The sequence below is a fragment of the Pteronotus mesoamericanus genome, unplaced genomic scaffold (assembly GCF_021234165.1).
Source record: "Pteronotus mesoamericanus isolate MK-2021 breed Mesoamerican mustached bat unplaced genomic scaffold, CSHL_Meso_final contig_37, whole genome shotgun sequence".
In the NCBI taxonomy this organism is placed as follows: domain Eukaryota; kingdom Metazoa; phylum Chordata; class Mammalia; order Chiroptera; family Mormoopidae; genus Pteronotus; species Pteronotus mesoamericanus.
The window spans coordinates 1,953,038-1,971,807 of NW_026555144.1; the positions used below are offsets into that span (position 1 = coordinate 1,953,038).

The 18,770-nt window shown below is 38.3% G+C and overlaps 1 protein-coding gene across 1 annotated transcript in view; it reads left to right on the forward strand.

Moving 5' to 3' along the window:
- NRK (Nik related kinase) overlaps positions 1–18,770 on the forward strand; it is a 241,434-nt gene that overhangs the window by 126,947 nt on the left and 95,717 nt on the right. The window contains 2 exon segments of the mRNA XM_054576925.1: positions 12,680–12,769; positions 12,771–12,806. Coding sequence (XP_054432900.1) covers positions 12,680–12,769; positions 12,771–12,806 — 126 coding nt within the window.

An 18,770-nucleotide genomic window follows, 5' to 3' on the forward strand; every position in this document is an offset into this window, starting at 1 on the left:
TCGCCCCCTGGCTTATTTCGCTTAGCATAATGCTCTCCAGTTCCATCCATGCTGTCGCGAAGTTTAGTAGTTCTTTTTTTCTTTCAGCTGCGTAGTATTCCATTGCGTATATGTACCATAATTTTTTTGATCCAATCATCTACTGATGGGTATTTAGGTTGCTTCCACAATTGGCTATTGTAAATTCTGTTGCTATGAACATTGGGGTGCATAGGTTCTTTTGTATTGGCGTTTTGGTGTTCTCAGGGTATAGTCCCAGCAGGGGAATCGCTGGATCAAAACACAGTTCCATTTTCAGCTTTTTGAGGAAATTGCACACTGCTTTCCATAGTGGCTGCACCAGTCTGCATTCCCACCAACAGTGGACTAGAGTTCCCTTTTCTCCACAGCCTCGCCAGCACCTGTTGTTTGTTAATCTGTTTATGATGGCCATTCTAACTGGTGTGAGGTGGTACCTCATGGTGGTTTTGATCTGCATTTCTCTGATAGCAAGTGATGCTGAGCATCTTTTCAAATGCCTCTGGGCCCTCTGTATCTCCTCCTTAGAAAAGCATCTGCCCAGGTCCTCTGCCCATTTTTTGATTGGATCGTTTGTCTTCTTGGAGTAAAGTCGAGTGAGTTCTTCGTATATCTTGGAGATCAAACCTCTATCTGATGTATCATTAGCAAATATATTTTCCCAAATGGTTGGCTCCCTTTTCATTTTGCTGATGTTTTCTTTAGCCGTGCAGAAGCTTCTTATTTTGATGAGGTCCCACTTGTTTATTCTTTCCTTTATGTCCCTTGCTTTAGGAGACATATCAGTGAAAAAATTGCTGCATGGGATATCTGAGAGTTTCCTGCCAATGTTGTCCTCTAGCACTTTGATGGTGTTGCGACTTATATTTAAGTCTTTTATCCATCTTGAGTTTATTTTTGTGTATGGTGTCAGCTGATGATCCAATTTCAATTTTTTGTATGTAGCCGTCCAGCTCTCCCAACACCATTTGTTGAAGAGGCTATTATGGCTCCATTGTATGCTTCTGCCCCCTTTGTCAAATATTAGATGTCCATAGAGACCTGGGCTTATTTCTGGGCTTTCTATTCTGTTCCACTGGTCTATGGGTCTGTTCCTGTGCCAGTACCAGATTGTTTTGAGTATAGTGGCTTTGTAGTAGAGTTTGATGTCTGGTATTGTGATCCCTCCTACTTTGTATTTCTTTTTCAATATTGCTGCAGCTATTCGAGGTGGTTTATGGTTCCGTATAAACTTTTGAAATGCCGGTTCTATTTCTGTGAAATATGTCATGATTATCTTAATAAGGATTGCATTGAATCTATAAATTGCTTTGGGTAGTATGGACATTTTGATGATATTAATTCTTCCAATCCATGAGAACGGTATATGCTTCCATTTATTTGTGTCTTCCTTAATTTCTTTCTTCAATGTTGTATAGTTTTCTACATACAGATCTTTTACGTCTTTGGTTAAATTTATTCCTAGGTACTTTATTTTTCTTCTTGCTATGTCGAATGGTATTTTTTTTTTCTGATTTCTTCTTCTTCTATTTCATTTCTGGTGTACAAAAATACCTTTGATTTCTGAATGCTGACTTTGAATCTTGCTGTTTTGTCAAATTCACTTATTAGGTTGAGGAGTTTTTTGATAGAGTCTACAGGGTTCTCTATGTACACTATCATGTCATCTGCAAACAATGATAGCTTTCCTTCCTCCTTTCCTATTTGGATGCCTTTTATCTCTTTCTCTTGTCTGACCACTGTGGCTAGGACTTCCAAAATGATGTTGAAAAGAAGCTGTGAAAGTGGACATCCTTGTCGTGTTCCTGATCTTAGTGGGAAACCTTTCAGTTTTTGACTGTTGAGTATGATGTTGGCTGTAGGTTTTTCATATATGGCCTTTATTACGTTGAGGAATACCCCATTTATTCCCATTTTGCTGAGTGTTTTGATCATAAATGGGTGCTGTACCTTATCGAATGCTTTCTCTTCATCTATCGAGATGATCAAGTCGTTTTTGTCTTTTCTTTTATTTATTTGATGTATCATGTTTACTGATTTGAGTATATTGAACCATCCCTGCATCCCTGGGATGAATCCCACTTGATCGTGGTGGATAATCTTTTTAATGTATTGCTGGATGCGGTTTGCCAATATTTTGTTGAAGATTTTAGCATCTATGTTCATCAGCGAAATTGGCCTGTAGTTTTCTTTCTTTGTAGGGTCTTTATCTGGTTTTGGGATCAGGGTGATGCTGGCCTCATAGAAAGAGTCTCGGAGTCTTCCCTCATCTTGGATTTTTTGGAATAGTCTTAGAAGGACAGGGGTTAGCTCTTCCTTAAATGTTTTGTAAAATTCTCCTGTGAAACCGTCCGGCCTGGAATTTTGTGTGCCTGGAGTTTCTTGATGACTGCTTCAATGTCCCCAGCTGTTATTGGTCTGTTCAGGTTTTCTGTTTCTTCCTCCTTCAGTCTTGGAATATTATACTTTTCTAAAAATTAGTGCATTTCATCAAGGTTTTCAAATTTCTTGGCATATAATTGTTCATAGTAGTATCTGACGATCCTTTGTATTTCTGTTGTATCAATTGTTATTTCTCCTCTTTCATTTCTGATATTATTAATTTGGGTCCTCTCCCTTTTATTCTTGATCAGTCTGCTTAAAGACTTGTCAATTTTATTTATCTTTTCAAAGAACCTGTTTCTGGATTGTTAGATCCTCTGAATTGTTCTTTTCATCTCTATGTCATTCATTTCTGCTCTAATCTTTATTATATCCTTCCTTCTACTTGCTCTGGGATTTATTTGTTGTTGTTTCTCCAGTTCTTGAAGTTGTAGTGTTAGGTCTTTCATTTGAAATGTTTCTATCTCTTTTAGGTAATGCTGTATTGCTATGAACTTCCCTCTCTTGACTGCCTTTGCTGTGTCCCATAATTTTTGGACTGCTGAATGTTCATGTTCATTTGTTTCCAGAAATATTTTGATTTCTTCTCTTATCTCATTATTGACTCATTCATTGTTTAATAGTGTACTGTTCAGTCTCCATGAGTTTGCAAGTTTTTGAAGTTTCTCTTTGAGGTTGATTTCCAGTTTCAAGCCCTTGTAGTCTCAGACAAAGTTTGATATTATTTCAATTTTCCTGAATTTGCTTAGTTTTGCTTTGTGTCCTATCAGGTGGTCTATCTTTGAAAAACTGCCATGAGCATTTGAAAAGAATGTGTGTTTTTCTTCTTTGGGATGTAGAGTTTTATATATGTCAGTTAAGTGTGTTTGATCCAGTGCGTCATTCAGGTGCACAATATCTTTATTATTGTTTTGCTTTGAAGATCTGTCCATTTTTGATAGTAGGGTGTTGAAATCTCCTACTATCAGTGTGTCCCTGTCTATATCTTTTTTGAAATCGTCCAACAGTTTCCTTATATACTTGGGGGCTCCTATATAGGGAGCATATATGTTTACAATGTTAGGTATTCTTGATAGCTCCTTCCTTTAAGTATTATAAAGTGCCCCTCTGGGTCTGTTTTTATGGCCTTTGTTTTGAAATCTACTTTTTCTGATACAAGTATGGCAACCCCGGCCTTTTTCGCTTGCCCATTTGCTTGGAATATTTTTTTCCATCCTTTTACTTTCAATCTGTGTAATTCTCTTGCTCTGAGGTGGGTCCCTTGTAGGCAGCATATGTGTGGGTCATGTTTGCTTATTTATTCCGCTACCCTGTGTATCTTATTGGGCATTTAGTCCATTCACATTGAGAGATATTAGTGATGGAAACTTACTCTTTGTACCTGTGTTCCTCTCTCTCTCATTCTTTCCCTTCATCTGCTTAAACCAGTCCCCTTAGCATATCTTGGAGTGCTGCTTTGGGAGAGATGTATTGTTTTATCCTTCTCTTGGCTGGGAAACTCCGTATTACCCCTTCTATTTTCATTGAGAGCCTTGCTGGGTAGATAGAGCAGCCTTGGCTGTAGGCCCTTGCTTTTCATGACTTGGAATATGTGTTGCCATTCCCTTCTGGCTTGTAGTGTTTCTGTTGAGAAGTCAGCTCCTACGCGTATGGGGGCCCCCTTGTATGTTACTTTCTCCTTCTCCCTTGCTGCCTTGAGGATTCCCTCTTTGTCTTTGATAGTTGCCATCTTAATGATGATGTGTCTTGAAGTGGACCTCTTCGAGTCCCTCCTGAGTGGGGTCCTCTGTGCCTCCTGGATCCATGAGAGCATTTCTCACCTCAAATTAGGGAAATGTTCCATCATTACTTTTTCGAGGAGGTTCTCTATTCTTTGCTCCTCTTCTTCTCCTTCTGGTATCCCTATTATACGGATATTATTGTGTATCAGGTTGTCCTGCATTTCCCTAAATGCCTCTTCATTCTTTTTGAGTTTGTTTTCCATTTCTTGTTCTTTCTGGGAGCTTTATTCTCCCTTATCCTCCATCTCACTGATTCAATCCTCAGCTTCATCCAGCCTCCTTTGGATTCCTTCGACTGTGTTCTTCACTTCAGAAATGGTATTCTTCATATCCTCTTGTGTCTTCTTGATAGTTTCTATGTCCTTTTCCAGGTTGATATAGTTTGTTGTAAGACCCGATAGTTTCTCTTCAGTTTCTCAGAGTTATCTTTGAGCTGGCTGAGCTCATTCAGCTTCCATAGAACCATTGGTTTGAATTAAATATCTGATAGTTCCCTTGCCTCTATTTCATTTAGCTCTCTCTGTGGGGAGTCCCCTTTTCCACTCATTTTGGAGGAACTTCTTTTTCTTCCCATTTTTGTGAGAGTCTGTTTAGTAATTTATTTTTTTATTTATTTAATTTTGATTCTGCTTCAATTGGGCTGTCTAGATTTACTGACTTTGTGGATTAAACTTCTATGGTTGTAGGTGAGTCTTTTATGTATTTATTTATTTATTTATTTATTTATTTATTTATTTATTTTGTCCTTTACTTTTCTTTCTGGGCCAGCCTCTGATGATGTCAGTTGTTGACCCTATAAGACCTTGTTTTGTGTGTTTGAGCCTTCCAGGAGTCTCCTCTCTGTGTCTGACTCCTGCTTGGGGCAGCTCTGTGACCCCTTCGGTCAGGGCTTGGCTATTTTTTAGGATCACTCTGCGCTCTCACGCGGGCTCCTTGAACGTCCTCCCTGGCGGGGCAGGATTCCCCCGCCTGCCTGGGCTCGCATGTGCTTGCCCCAGACCAGGGGCCTTATTCGTGATATCACGTATTCTTCTGGCCCCCCTGGCTGGCAAGCTCCCCGGCACCGGTCAGTTTAGGGTCTTCTAATGTGTGTTTTCCCCGCTTTTGGGTCTTTGGTTGCGTTTCTTGCCCTCGCCAAATGGGGACTACGGAAATGCGAGGAAGTCAGCTCCAGGACTCTCCAGTTAATCTTGTCTCCAGACTCTCCTCCAGGGACTCTGGGCAGCTCTGTGATCCTTTCGGCCAGGGATCTACTAATTTGGTGGGCCACTCTATAATCGTGGGCCGGGAAGGTCAATTTACATCTGCCCTTGCTGCTCTCTGTACTCCCTCGCAGGCCATGTTGGTGTCAATCTTTGGGAGGCCTTGCCAGCCAGTGCAAGCATTCACCAGCCCGCGCCCGTCACACACATGCACGCCAACCCTCGCTGGTCACTCAGCGCAAGTGTGCATGCCTGCACTGGGTGTTTTTGGGGTGTCTATGTGTGCTTTTCAGCTTTTGGCTCTTTAGGGGCGTAGCCTCTTTCTGCGCAATGGAGACTATGGCAAGCAGAAGGAGTCGGGACTCCCTGGTTCCTCCTTCCGTTCTTTCCCCAAGGCCTCTGTTTCTAGTCTCTCCTCATGGGTCTCTGGGCAGTTCTGTGATTCCTTTGGCCAAGGATCCACCCCCTGTGCAGACTGCATTTCAATTGCGGGCAGTTTGGTGCTTGGGCGCCCCACTTCTGCCTCTTTGGGGTCACTCCTTTCCAGCCCACAATGGAGACTACAGAATGGGGAGGGAGTCAGGACTCCCCAGTTCTTCCTCCCGTTCTTTCCCCAATGCCTCCGTCTCCGATCTCTCCTCAAGGCTCTCCCAGCTCACATGCACAAACTGTGTGTGGAGCGCACAAAAGGCAGGTTAACTGATTCCCTTATGCCTGAGTGAGATGGTAACTGCAAAGTTGGAAGTGCGTTATCACGGGGCTACATCGGCTGCCGCTTCAGTTCTCTTCACAAAGTTTTCCTCACCAGTCTTTTCCCAGGCACCAGCCCACCCTGATGCCGCCTCTACCCAGAGATCAAGGAGGGTGGCTGCCACTGCAACTTTTGCGTTTGCCCTTTAAATGTCTCTTTGCATCCCCAGCCACCTGTCTTTGACAGAGAGCGCCCCTAAGTTTTTCGGGGTTGTGTTTTGTCTGTATTTTCTTGGCTTTAGCTGCTGTAGTTTAGGGGTTCCTGTTTATGATTCAGACCCCGTTCTTCTTGGGGGAAGCTAACTGGCCGTTTCAATATCCTTCTGGTGCCAGTGCCCGTGGGCACCCAGTCCCCCCTCTCAAGCCTCCACCACACTTCTCACCCGTTGGGATGTGTGAGAGTCGAATCCACTGTCCGCGGCACCATGGCTCCTCTCCCACTATCGCTCCACTTCTTTCCAGGTGATTACTCCCTTATTTAGTTGCAATTCCATTTTGGTTTTGGGAGGAGGTCAGCGTGACTCACATTCACTCCTCTGCCATCTTCATCTCTCCGTTTTTGTTTTTTTGTTTTGTTTTGTTTTGTTTTTGTTTTGTTTTGTTTTTATGGCTAAGAAAAGTTACAGGAGAACTAGGAAGCTACTTGATTGTTGTGGTACAAGGAGACATAGTTGAAGATTAAGGATACACATTTCCTGCCTATTTCACTCTACTATAACAAATTTGTTGGAAATGAATTTTGCTGATGTTTGTAGATTAGGTTAAGAAGTGGAGAGTGGTGTACATTTCTGATAACACTGACTAATTCTAATGAGATCAAGTAACAAGGATGCTGTAACATAATGCCTCACATTTATAACATTATTCTTCCAAACATTTAAGGAATTTTAAATAAATTATCCAATTTGGTTCCACTACCACTACATGAAGATGGGTCATGGCTGCCACCTTCCATGAGACTTTTGAGGATACATTGAACCTTGGGAAGATTAAGTAAATTTCCAACTCTTGGCTATCAGTGCTTCTTAATACTCAGTATAGATGCTCTTTCTGATGACATCATACTGTTTTCTGCTAGAAATAACTCTAAAAATTATGTACTCTACCTTGGTGATCTCATCCCAAAAGATGGCATCAATTATTACTGTATAGATAATCTGTATAAATATTAGGTCTAGCCCTGACTTTTCCACTGAGTGGCAGACATATATCTACATTTTATACAATTCTATGTGTCTTTAAAAAGTGAGTGCATTTATGTTTATTGATATAGATAGAGGCCCTTTAGTTATTGAATAAAACATCAAGCTGCAAAATGGTGAGGATAATATGATATACACACACACACACACACACACACATATGGAGAAATATACACCCAACTGTATTAGTAAGAGAAAATGTGTAGTGAGAATAGTTTACTTATATATTTTAATTTATATTTGTATGTACATACACATATATAAAACATTTCAAATATATGTATCACTGTAATAAATTATTAGAAAAATAAATGACTTAGGGGGCAAGGGAAAGTGGTGGGGAGTAGGTAGAGACAAATGTATTTAAAAATAAATAAATTAATTAAGAAAAGAAGAAAAGAAAAATAAATGACTTGAAGCATGCCTTTTAAAACAGATCACCGCAGATCAAAATAGTACCATTACATTGCAATGAATCACAAACTAATCAAGACTGTGTGGTATAGGCATAAGTATAGACATATATGTAGATCAATAGAATGGAGCTATTTTTATATAGATAGAGTAAACTGATTTTAGACAAGGATGTAGTGGTGATTCATGGGGACAGGATAGTCTATTCAACAAATAATGCTGAGACAACTTGATATCCACATATAAGGGAATGAAGTTAGACACCTACTTTATATAAAAATTAACTAAAAATAGATCAAAGATCTAAATGTAAGAACTAAAACTATAAAATGCTCACTAGAAAATATTGGAGGGAATCTTCATGACCTTAGATTTAGCAATGGTTCTTTAGATTGACATCAAATGTATCAACAAGAAAACAAGAAATCAATAAATTGCATTTCACCAAAATAAAATTTGAAATTCCTCAAAGGACACTATCAAAAGAGTGGAAAGACAAACCAAAAAATGGGAGAAAATATTTACAAATCATATACCTTGTAAAGTACTTGTAACTAGAATATATATAATTTTACAGTACAATAATAATAAACAGATAAATAACCAATAGAAAAACAGGGGCAAAGATGGTAGGTTATATATTCCTCTGAAGGTAATATACAAATGGCCAAGAAGCACATGAAAAATTCTTAGCATCATTAGTCATCAGGGATTTGCAAATCAGAACGATAATGAGATATCATTTTATACCCAGTAGGATGGTTATAATAATAAAATAGAAATATAGGGAGACACAAGAATCGGCTTTAGCGTAATGTAACTAGTAAGGAGTGCAGTACAGACCTAAGAAGGTGGGTGGGGAGCACATGGGCGGCAGCACCAGGAGGATATTTAAATGGCCAGTTGGATCCCCCTGAGAAGAGCGGGGTCTAAACCAAAAGTGGGGATCTCTAGCCCACAGCACCAGAGCCCAAAAAGTACACAGAAAGCAGCCAGCTGCGAAAAGCAGCAGGGTTGCTCTCTGCCAGAGACAGGCGTCTGGAAATGTAAAGGACTGTTTAAAGAGCCAACGCATAAATTTTTATTTGCAGCCACTTACCTTGGTCTCTGGCAAAGGCGGGGCCATAGTGGGCTGGAGATGGATGAGGAGAAGCTGGGGAAGGAGGCATTGGGGAGAGAACTGAGAGAGTGGTGGGCAGGATCTCAGTGCTGACTCACCCTCAATGTGTCAGCAGCCATCTTGCTCAGGAAGAGACCACTTCCCCTAAGCTGCACCAGCATCAAAGGACGCAATAGACCCACCTGCAAGTGGGACTCCACCCCACCTTGAGCTGTCTAAGCTGCCTATTGAATGCAGAGTGGCAGCCACAGACAGTAGATACCTGGCTAAAGGAGGCGCAGAGAGGTCTGGTGACACTTGAGAAGAAACTGGAGATGGAGCCTTTGGGGAGAGAAAGAAGAGAGTAGCTGACGGGATCCCAGTGTGGAAACCTACCCCATACAGCAGCAGTGTGAAAGAGGCTGTGCCCCACCCTGAGCTGTCTAAGGTGGCCTGCTGAGTGCAGAGTGAATAGAATAACAGCTGAAGAAGAGAGCCACAAACAGTAGATTACCGGAAGTCTCAAACAGACTGCCTAAGGTCAGACAGGGACTTCATCTGACAACATCAGAGGCAGATCCTGAAAGTGAAAAACAGCAGTCTCCAACCATAGAAGTTCACACCACAAAGTCAGGAAATCAAGACAGATCAACTTAAGAAGCAGAAGCGAAAGAGAAGAGTCTCACAAATAATGGGAAGACAAAGAAATATGCCCCACTCGAAAGGAAAGGACGAATCTCCACAGAGACAAGGGAATAAATGAAATAGAGGCAAGTTAAGTATCAGATATTGAGTTCCAAACAATGGTACTAAGGAAGCTCAATGAGCTCAGTGAGCTCAGAGAGAATTACAAAAAACTGCAGGGAAACTGTGACGGACTTACTACAAACTATATCAGCATGAAAAAGGACATAGAAACTATCAACAAGAGACAAGAGGTAATGAAGAATACAATTTCTGAATTGAAGAACACAGTAGAAGGAATCACAAGCAGGCTAGATGTAGCTGAGGACACAATCAGAGCGCTGGAGGGCAAGGAAGAAAAAAACCTCCCAGAAAGAGCAAGAAAATGAAAAAAAAAGACTCAAAAATAGTGAAGAGGCATTGAGGGAAATGCAGGACAACCTGAAACGTAATAATATCCATATAATAAGGATACCAGAAGGAGAAGAGGATGAGGAAGGGATAGATAACCTATTTGAAAAAGTTATAATAGAAAAGTTCCCTAATTGGAGGAGAGAAAGAGTCACATAAGTCCAGGAAGGAGAGAGCATCCCATTCAAGAGGAACCCAATGAATCCCACTCCAAGACACATCATCATTAAAATGGCAAATATCAAAGGCAAACAGAGAATCATAAAGGATGCAAGGGAGAAAGAGGTAGTAACATAAAAGGGAGCCCCGTTACAGCTAGCATCTGACTTCTCAACAGAAACACTGCAGACCAGAAGGGAATGCCAAGAGATATCTCAAATTATGAAAAGCAAAGGCCTGCAACCAAGACTGCGCTACCCAACAGGGCTGTCAATTAAAATGGAAGACAAAATAATGATTTTCCCAGACAAATGAGGATGAAAAGAAAACACCTCCACCAAACCAACACTGCAAAATATGCTAAAGGGACTACTTTAAGATGAAGGAAAAGTTTCTGTGAATACCCAGTTCCTTTCAGAGTTGCCAATACTTGATATTACCAATATTTTTAATACTCATTAATCTGATTGTGACATTGATGTTATTTTAATTGTTCCATTACAATTTTTTTTGTAACTAAACTTGTTTTAGTATATGTCTTGCCTATTTCTATTATTTTTAAAACAAAAGCTTTAAATTACTTTTTGGTATTCTTTATCCATTTATTGATTACAGGTTTGTAGAAGTTTTCTTCCCTAAAAAAAAAAAACCCTATTAACCATGTTTTAGATGTGTTGCATATACTTTTCTACTCTATTCCTTATCCTTTACCTTTTTTATATCTATATTACTATATAATTAAATGTTTAATATAGTCATATTGTTAATATTTACTTTATAGCTTCTTGGTTTGAATATTTTACTTCAGGTCATGAAAAATATTAGTTCAGTTTTCTTCTAAAACTCCTTAGATTCTATGTATTGATTTTTACCTCACCTGAATATTTCTTGTATAATGTGTGAAATAGGGCTCTCTCTTTGCTCTATTTCAAATAATAGTGGTCCATGCATCTTACTTGTTAAATAAGCCTTATTTTGCCCATTGATTTGAAATGTCAACTTATACATACTTTAATCAGATATATACATCTCTCTCTAGAATGCTCATTATATTTCATTGATCTACTTGATTATTTCTGTGCTGCTGTCATGTTTGTTTACTTGCTGGGACCTTATAATGATTTTAAATTTTTTTAATATTTTATAATTAACTTCGACATTAAAAATATATATAAAATCAATCTATGTTTAAGAAAGAGAGAGAGAGAGATGGAACTTCTACCTTTTGTGACAACATGGATGGAAGTGGAGGATATTAAGCTAAGTGAAATAAGCCCGTTGATGAAAGAAAAATACCATATGATCTCACCTATAAGTGGACTTTATTCAACAAAATAAACTGAAGAACAAAATAAACCACAGGCATGGATATATGGAGCAGACTGAAAGTGACCAGAGGGGAGGGGGAAAGAGGACAATGGTGCAAGGAAGGGGAAGGGACTGAACAAAGAACATGTATGAATGACCCATGGACATGGACAACAGAGTGAGAATTGACTGTGGGAGTGGGGGTGTGGAGGTGGGATGGGTGGAGGGGGGTAAAAATTGAGACAACTGTAATAGAATAAACATGATTTATAAATTAAAAAAATAAATAAATGCACTAAGGACAAAAAAGAAGAAATATCTTCAAAAATAAAATAGAAAATAATAAATGTTTTCGAGGAGTTGGATAAATTGGAATCTTCATTGTTGTTGGAGATATAAAATTGCACAACCACTGTGGCAAACCATTTGATATTTCACTAACATGTTAAACATAGAGTTAGCATTTGACCTAATAATTTTACACCTAAATATATACTAAAGAGAGATGAAATCACATATCCACACAAAAACTTTATATGAATGCTAACACCAGCATTATTCATAGTAGCCAAAATGTGGAAATAGCCCAGGTGACCAACATTTAATGAATAGTAAATGAAAATGAATCAAATAATGATATTGTCTTATAAAATGGATCGCATTTGGGAAAAAGCTAGTCACAGAGGCTCACATATTTTCTGATTATCACTCATGTAAAATGTTCAAGATAGATAAATCTACAGAGACAGAGAATGCATAGTAGTTGCTTAAAGCTTAGATATGTGTGGCAGAATTTAAGGATGATAGGCTCAAATATATGAGGCTTCCTTTTGTGGATAGTAAAAATGCGCTAAAATTGATTGTGGTTGGTTTCATAATTCATTTAAATCCTGAAAATATTTGAATTTTACACTTTAAATGGGTAAATTGTTTGATATGTAAATTATATCTCAATAAAAGTGTTACAAAACAAATAAACATCTGTAATTATTCCATTCAGTTAATAAAGTAGCCATTGCTCCTGTCCAAGCTCATGTTTTGAGAAACGTTGAGTTAAAAAATCTTTAATTAACCCTTTATTTTCTCCCAAATTGCCAGTTCACTAGAGATCTCTATTCTCTAACAATTCTAGTTAAGACTTTATTCTAAATTTCTGCATGATATAATGGGTTGCCATAGGGTTCTCCTTCTTTAATTACTGTAGTTTAGATTCTCAGAGTCATTGAATGGTTTAACATTGGAACTGTACTCTCTATTCTGATACTACAGGATGAGGAAGAGGATCTCAGGACTGAACTCAACTTTCTGAAGAAGTACTCTTTCTACAAAAACATTGTGTCCTTCTATGGTGCATTTTTTAAAGCTGAGTCCCCCTGGCCAGAGGCACCAACTTTGGGTATGTATCAATTACCTTGATGTTATTCCATAAGACTAGGTGATACTTGAGGATATACACATTCATAAGCTATCACACAACCCAAACACTTTCTGTTTTACTCCAACCATCACTCAGGTTTGTCGCCTACATAAAGTTTTTCCTAAAGGCATGTACTCATTCTGGTTTTCCTTTTCAGCATATCCAAACACTACCTCTCTTTTAAGGCTTAGCTCAGATCTTATCTCCTGGTTAAGTATCCCTGGTGTAATAGTTGTCTTCCCTTCTTACCCAAATATTTGGATTTTTCCAACTCATTTTTATGTTTTTATTGAATTTATTAGGGTGAGATTGATTAATAAAATTATATAGGTTTTAGGTGTACAATTCTATTATATATGACCTGTATACTGTGCTGTGTGTTCCCCATCCCAAGTCAAATCTCCATTCATTGCCATTTATCCCCCCAATACTCTCTTCTACCTCTCCCACCCTCCTTCTCTCTGGTAATCACCATACTGTTGTCTGTATATGAATTTCTTTTTACTTCACTGAATACTTTTACCATTTTTACCCAGCCCCAAAGCCCTCTTCTCTGACAGCTGTCAGTCTGTTGTCCATATCTATGATTATGTTTCTATTTTGTTTGTTAGTTTATTTTATTCATTAGATTAGATTCCACACAAAAATGAAATCATATTTTATTTCTCTTTCTCTGACTGGCTTATTTCCCTTAGCATAATACTCTCCAGGTCGATGCATGCTGTAGCAGAAGATAAGATTTCCTTCTTTTTTATGACTGAGTAGTATTCTATTGAATAAATGTACCACAGCTTTTTTTATTTATTCATCTACTGATAAACAACTTATACAACTCAACACCAAAAACACAAACAATATAATTTAAAAATGGGCAAAAAGATTCATTGGTACTGCTGCTCACTTGAGATGCATTGCTATAGTGTATTAGCTGATGAATAAAGACAAGCAACAAGCAAAGAAAAGCACAAGGAAGAAGACAACAAAGAGAAGAGGAGAAATACCCCACAAGGCCTAGAGATAAGAAGTTTTGAAGCCAAGGAGTACAGAAGATGCTTAATACCATCCAGTAAGGAGATGCCACAAATCGAAGGGGAAATATACTGTGCAAGGTGTCCGTGGCAATGGAGAGACCAGACAGAAAGTGCAACTGTGGAGCTCCCTCCCATCTCGGAGCAGGGGGCACTAGTCCCACACAGGGATCCTCAACCATAAACAAGAGAGACTTGGGAGGATAAATGGAGTCTGGGAGACCCAAGCTACACACACACAGTGAGCAGGACATCCATAATAGTAATGCCAACTTGGAAACTTCTAAATAGGGACCCAATCTCCTAAAACAGATGTCCTCAACTCCCAAGCCATAGACCAGTACGAGACCATGGCCTGTTAAGAACAAGCTATGCTGGTTCCTCAAGCCCTATTCCACTGAAACCAGCTGGGAAGAGTGCAGAAATTGGTGTAGCAAGGGATATTCAAGGCCCCACCCAGCCTCGACTCTTATACAGAGCTGACATCAGCACCAGGCAAGAAAGAGTTGACCCTTTTACACAGATTGGCCCCTCAAATGAAACAGACAGCTAACTCATCAGAAACTATACATTACTGCGAATAATCTGGGGGTGGAGGAACATACCCACTATTTTCCCTGAAGTCTGAACAGCACCTCCAAGGGGAGAGCCAGGGGCCTCTTCCTCCTGATTGCACCAAAAGCCCTCTCAGAAACAGACGGGTCAGCGGTGAGACTAGGACTAATGGAAGAACCACAGATAGAGGCAGGTGGGGGTGGTCCCTGTGGTGCTTTCATATGTTGGATGACCCACCTTGTGCTGATGAAAAACAAGCAGAGCAGAGAAGCAAGGACCATCCTAAATGCAGCCAAGCTTGAAGAAGACAGCCACAGACTGTGTATTGCATGTAGCTGCCAGGAGGCTGCCTAAAGCTAGATGAGGATGATGTCTGACATTGCCAGATTCAGACCCAGAAGGAGATGCCTGCAGCCGAGCACTGGGCGCTGCTCAGACAAATTCTGCCTCATTCTTTCACATTGTTTGCATGGTATTTTCTTTTGCATAGCTTTTTAACATTTTTTCTTTTCCTTCAATTTTGTTCCTATTAGTTCACTGTCTTTTTTTAAATTTCGAATTTTATATTTTACTCTTTTCATACTCCATTTTTATTTTTCCTTCTCCTTATGTTCTTTTTTTTATTGTTCAAATACATTTGTCTCCACCTTCCTGCCACCACTTTCTTCTGCCCCCCTCCCCCACCTCCCTCCCTCAATCCTTTCCCACTTTGGCTTTGTCCATGGGTCCTCCACTCATGTTCCTTAACTTGACCCTTCCGTTCCCTTTCCCTGTCCCCACTCCCTCCTTCCCTCTTGATTCTGTTGGTTTCTTTTTTCTTTCAGTGTTGCTGGTTATATTTTCCTTGCTTGTTTGTTTTGTTGGTTAAGTTCCACTTATAGGTGAGATCATACGGTATTTTTCCCTTTCTTCACCTTGTTCCTGTTCCTTACTTTTATTATTTTTCCTCCCTCATCCTCACAAAATCATTTTTCTTTCCTTTAATCATCTCATTCTTTTTCTCTTATAATAATTGTATTCTCTTTCTGCCTTTATTAATCTTTGCTCACTTGTCATTGGTGTTGCTGTTGTAATTATTCTTCAAATTTAATCTTATTTGTTCAATATTTTGTTATCAAATCTCATATTTTACTCTTTCCTTATTCCATCTTTGCCTTCTTCCTTCCCTTTCTTACTCTCAGTTTAAATTTTATATTTCCTTTCTTCAGATTGTTTCTATTCTTTATTTTGTTGATTCTCATCACTCTATACTCTCAAAGTCATATTTTTTTTCTTTTCATCACCTCATATTCTTTTTTCTGTCTTACTATATACTTGTTTTCTTTCAACTTTTGGTGAACTTTGCTCATTTGTCATTGCTATTGTTGTGGTGGTTGTTTTCCCTCAGTTTCGTGCCTATTTTTTTCACAATTTTTTCTCCTTTTTATTATTTCAAACCTCGTATTTTACTCTTCCCATTTCTCACACCACTTAGCCTTCTTTCTTCCCTTTGTTATTTACATTTTATATTTTATTTTTCCCTTTCTTCACCTCGTCCCTGTTCCTTACTCTTATTATTTCTCCTCCCTCTGCCCTCTCAAAATAATTTTTCCAATAGTCATCCCATATATTTTAACCTTCCTTATAATATTCTTATTTAATTTTGACATTGATTAATCTCGCCTCATTTATGGTTGATATTGGTGTTATGGTGGAGGGGGATATTTTTGCTGGTATGTGTTTTGTTTTCTGTGTTGTTTTGTTTTGTTTCATCAGCACCTGTACAAGAAATAGGAAATCAAGAAGATGGCACTACTGAATCCCAAAAAACTTCTACCACAGACGGCCACCCCGTGAAGACAGAGAGTCAAAGTAGATCAATCTAATATGTAGGAACAAAAAAATAATAATCAAAAATAGGGATACAAAGAAACGACCCCCAATTGAAAGGAAAGGAGGAATCACCAGAAAAAGAGACCAAATGAAGTTGAGGCAAGCAATTTACCGGATACAGAATTCAAAGTAATCTTTATAAGGATTCTCGAGGAACTTAGAACTACAAGGAACTTAGCGAGAACTACATCAACATGATAAGGGACATAAGAACCAGGTTGAAATGAAGGATACATTATCTCATATGAATAATACACTAGAAGGAATTAAAAGCAGGCTATTTAAGTAGAGGACTGAATCAGCGAGTTGGAAGACAAGGTAGTAAAAACCCAATCAGAGCAACAAAACAAATAAAAGACTGGAAAAGAACAAAAATATGATATTTTGCCGTGTATAATGCACATTTTTTGCTCAAATTTTTGAGGGAAAAATAAAGATGTACATGATATATGGGTAGTATTACCATAACATGTTAAAAATAAATGCTAAATTATTGTATAATAAAAAACAAATATCTAAAGATAAATAAATAGTTGAATTTTAAAAATTAAAATGAAAGACATTTTTCCTGAAAGTTTGCCATTATAAATGGCAAAATATGCTAGTTAAGAGGGTTTTGGACAATACGAAATGTAACAATATTCAAACCATAGGGATACCAGAAGGAGAAGAAGAGAAACAAGGGTTAGAAAACCTGTTTGAAAAAATAGTGACATGAAACTTCCCTAAATTGGTAAAGGAAAAGTCATGCAAATTCAGGAAGTACAGAAGGCCTCAATCAAGGTGAACCCAAAGAGGCCTACTCTAAGATACAACACAATTAAAATGACAAAATTTAAAAACAGCAAGGAAGAAACAACTAATAGCTTACTAAGGAGGTCCAATAAGGCTATCAGCTGATTTCTCAACAGAAACATCACAATCCAGAAGATTGGCATGAAATAATCCAAATAATTATAAGCAAGGATGTGCAACCAACAGAGCTCTATCCAGCAAAGGTCTCATTCAAAATGAGAGAAGAACATTCCAGACCCCCCAAAAAAATGTTTAAAGGAATACACCTCCACCAAACCAGTATTGAGAGAGATGCTAAAAGGACTGCTTTAAGAAGAAGAAATGAGGGGGGTGAGGAACACAGGTACAAAGGCAATGGCAATGAACAAGTGACTATCAATAATAACCATAAGTGGTAATGGATTAAATACCCCAATCAAAATATATAGGGTAGCTTAATGTATAAGAAAACAACCTTCATATACGCTGTCAACATGAGACCGACCTTAGAACAAAAGATTCATAGAGATTGAAAGTGAAAGGATGGGAAAAATATTCCATGCAAATGGACATGAAAAAAAAAAAAGCTGGGGTAGCAATACATATATCAGAAAAAACAGACTTCAGAGCAAAGGTCATAACAAGTGACAGAGAAGGTCATTACATAATACTTAAGGGAATAGTCCAACAAGAGGATATAAGTCTTGTAAACATATATGTACCCAACATAGAAGAACAAAATTATATAAAGAAGATCCTGGAGGACTTTAAGAAAGAGATTAACAGAAATACAGTAATTGTAGGGTATTTTAACACCACACTGTCAACAACGGCTAGGTCTTTCAAACAAAAAAATCGACGTGGGTATTGAAGCATTAAATGACACTCCAGATCAAATGGATCAAGTTGATATTTACAGAACATATAAACCCAAGAATGAAAATATACATTCTTTTCAAATACACATTCATCATTTGTAAAGGTAGACCATATGATAGGGCACAAAACAAGCCTTAACAAGTTGAAGAAATTTGAAATCATATCAAGCATCTTATCAGATCACAGTGGTTCGAAACTAGAAACCAAACTAAATGAAAAAAAAAATGAAAAACATTCAAATACACAGAGACTCAATAACATGTTATTAAACAAATAATGGGGCAACAATAAGATCAAGGAAGAAATCAAAAGTATATGGAAAAAATGAAAATGAACAGACAACAGCCCAAAATCTATAGGACACAGTGAAGGCAGTCATGATGGGGAAGTCCATAACAATACTGGTCCACCTAAAAAGGGTAGGAAAATCTCAAATAAATAACCATACATCTAAAAGAACCAGAGGAACGACAACTAACAAAGTTCAGAGTGAGTAGAAAGAAGGAAATAATCAAGATTAGAGCAGAATTAAATGACATGGAGAGTAAAAATAAAATAAAAAAATCATTGTATCTAGGAGCTGATTCTTAGATAATGGAACTGCCTTTTGATACAGTGATTCCCCTGCTGGGACTGTACCCTAAGAATCCCAAAATGCCAATTCTAAAGAACCTATGCACCCCAGTGTTCATAGCAGCACAATTTACAATAGCCAAGTGTTGGAAGCAACCTAAATGCCCATCAGTAGATGACTGGATCAAAAAACTGTGATACATTTACACAATGGAATACTGCACAGCAGAAAGGAAAAAAGAACTACTACACTTTGTGACAG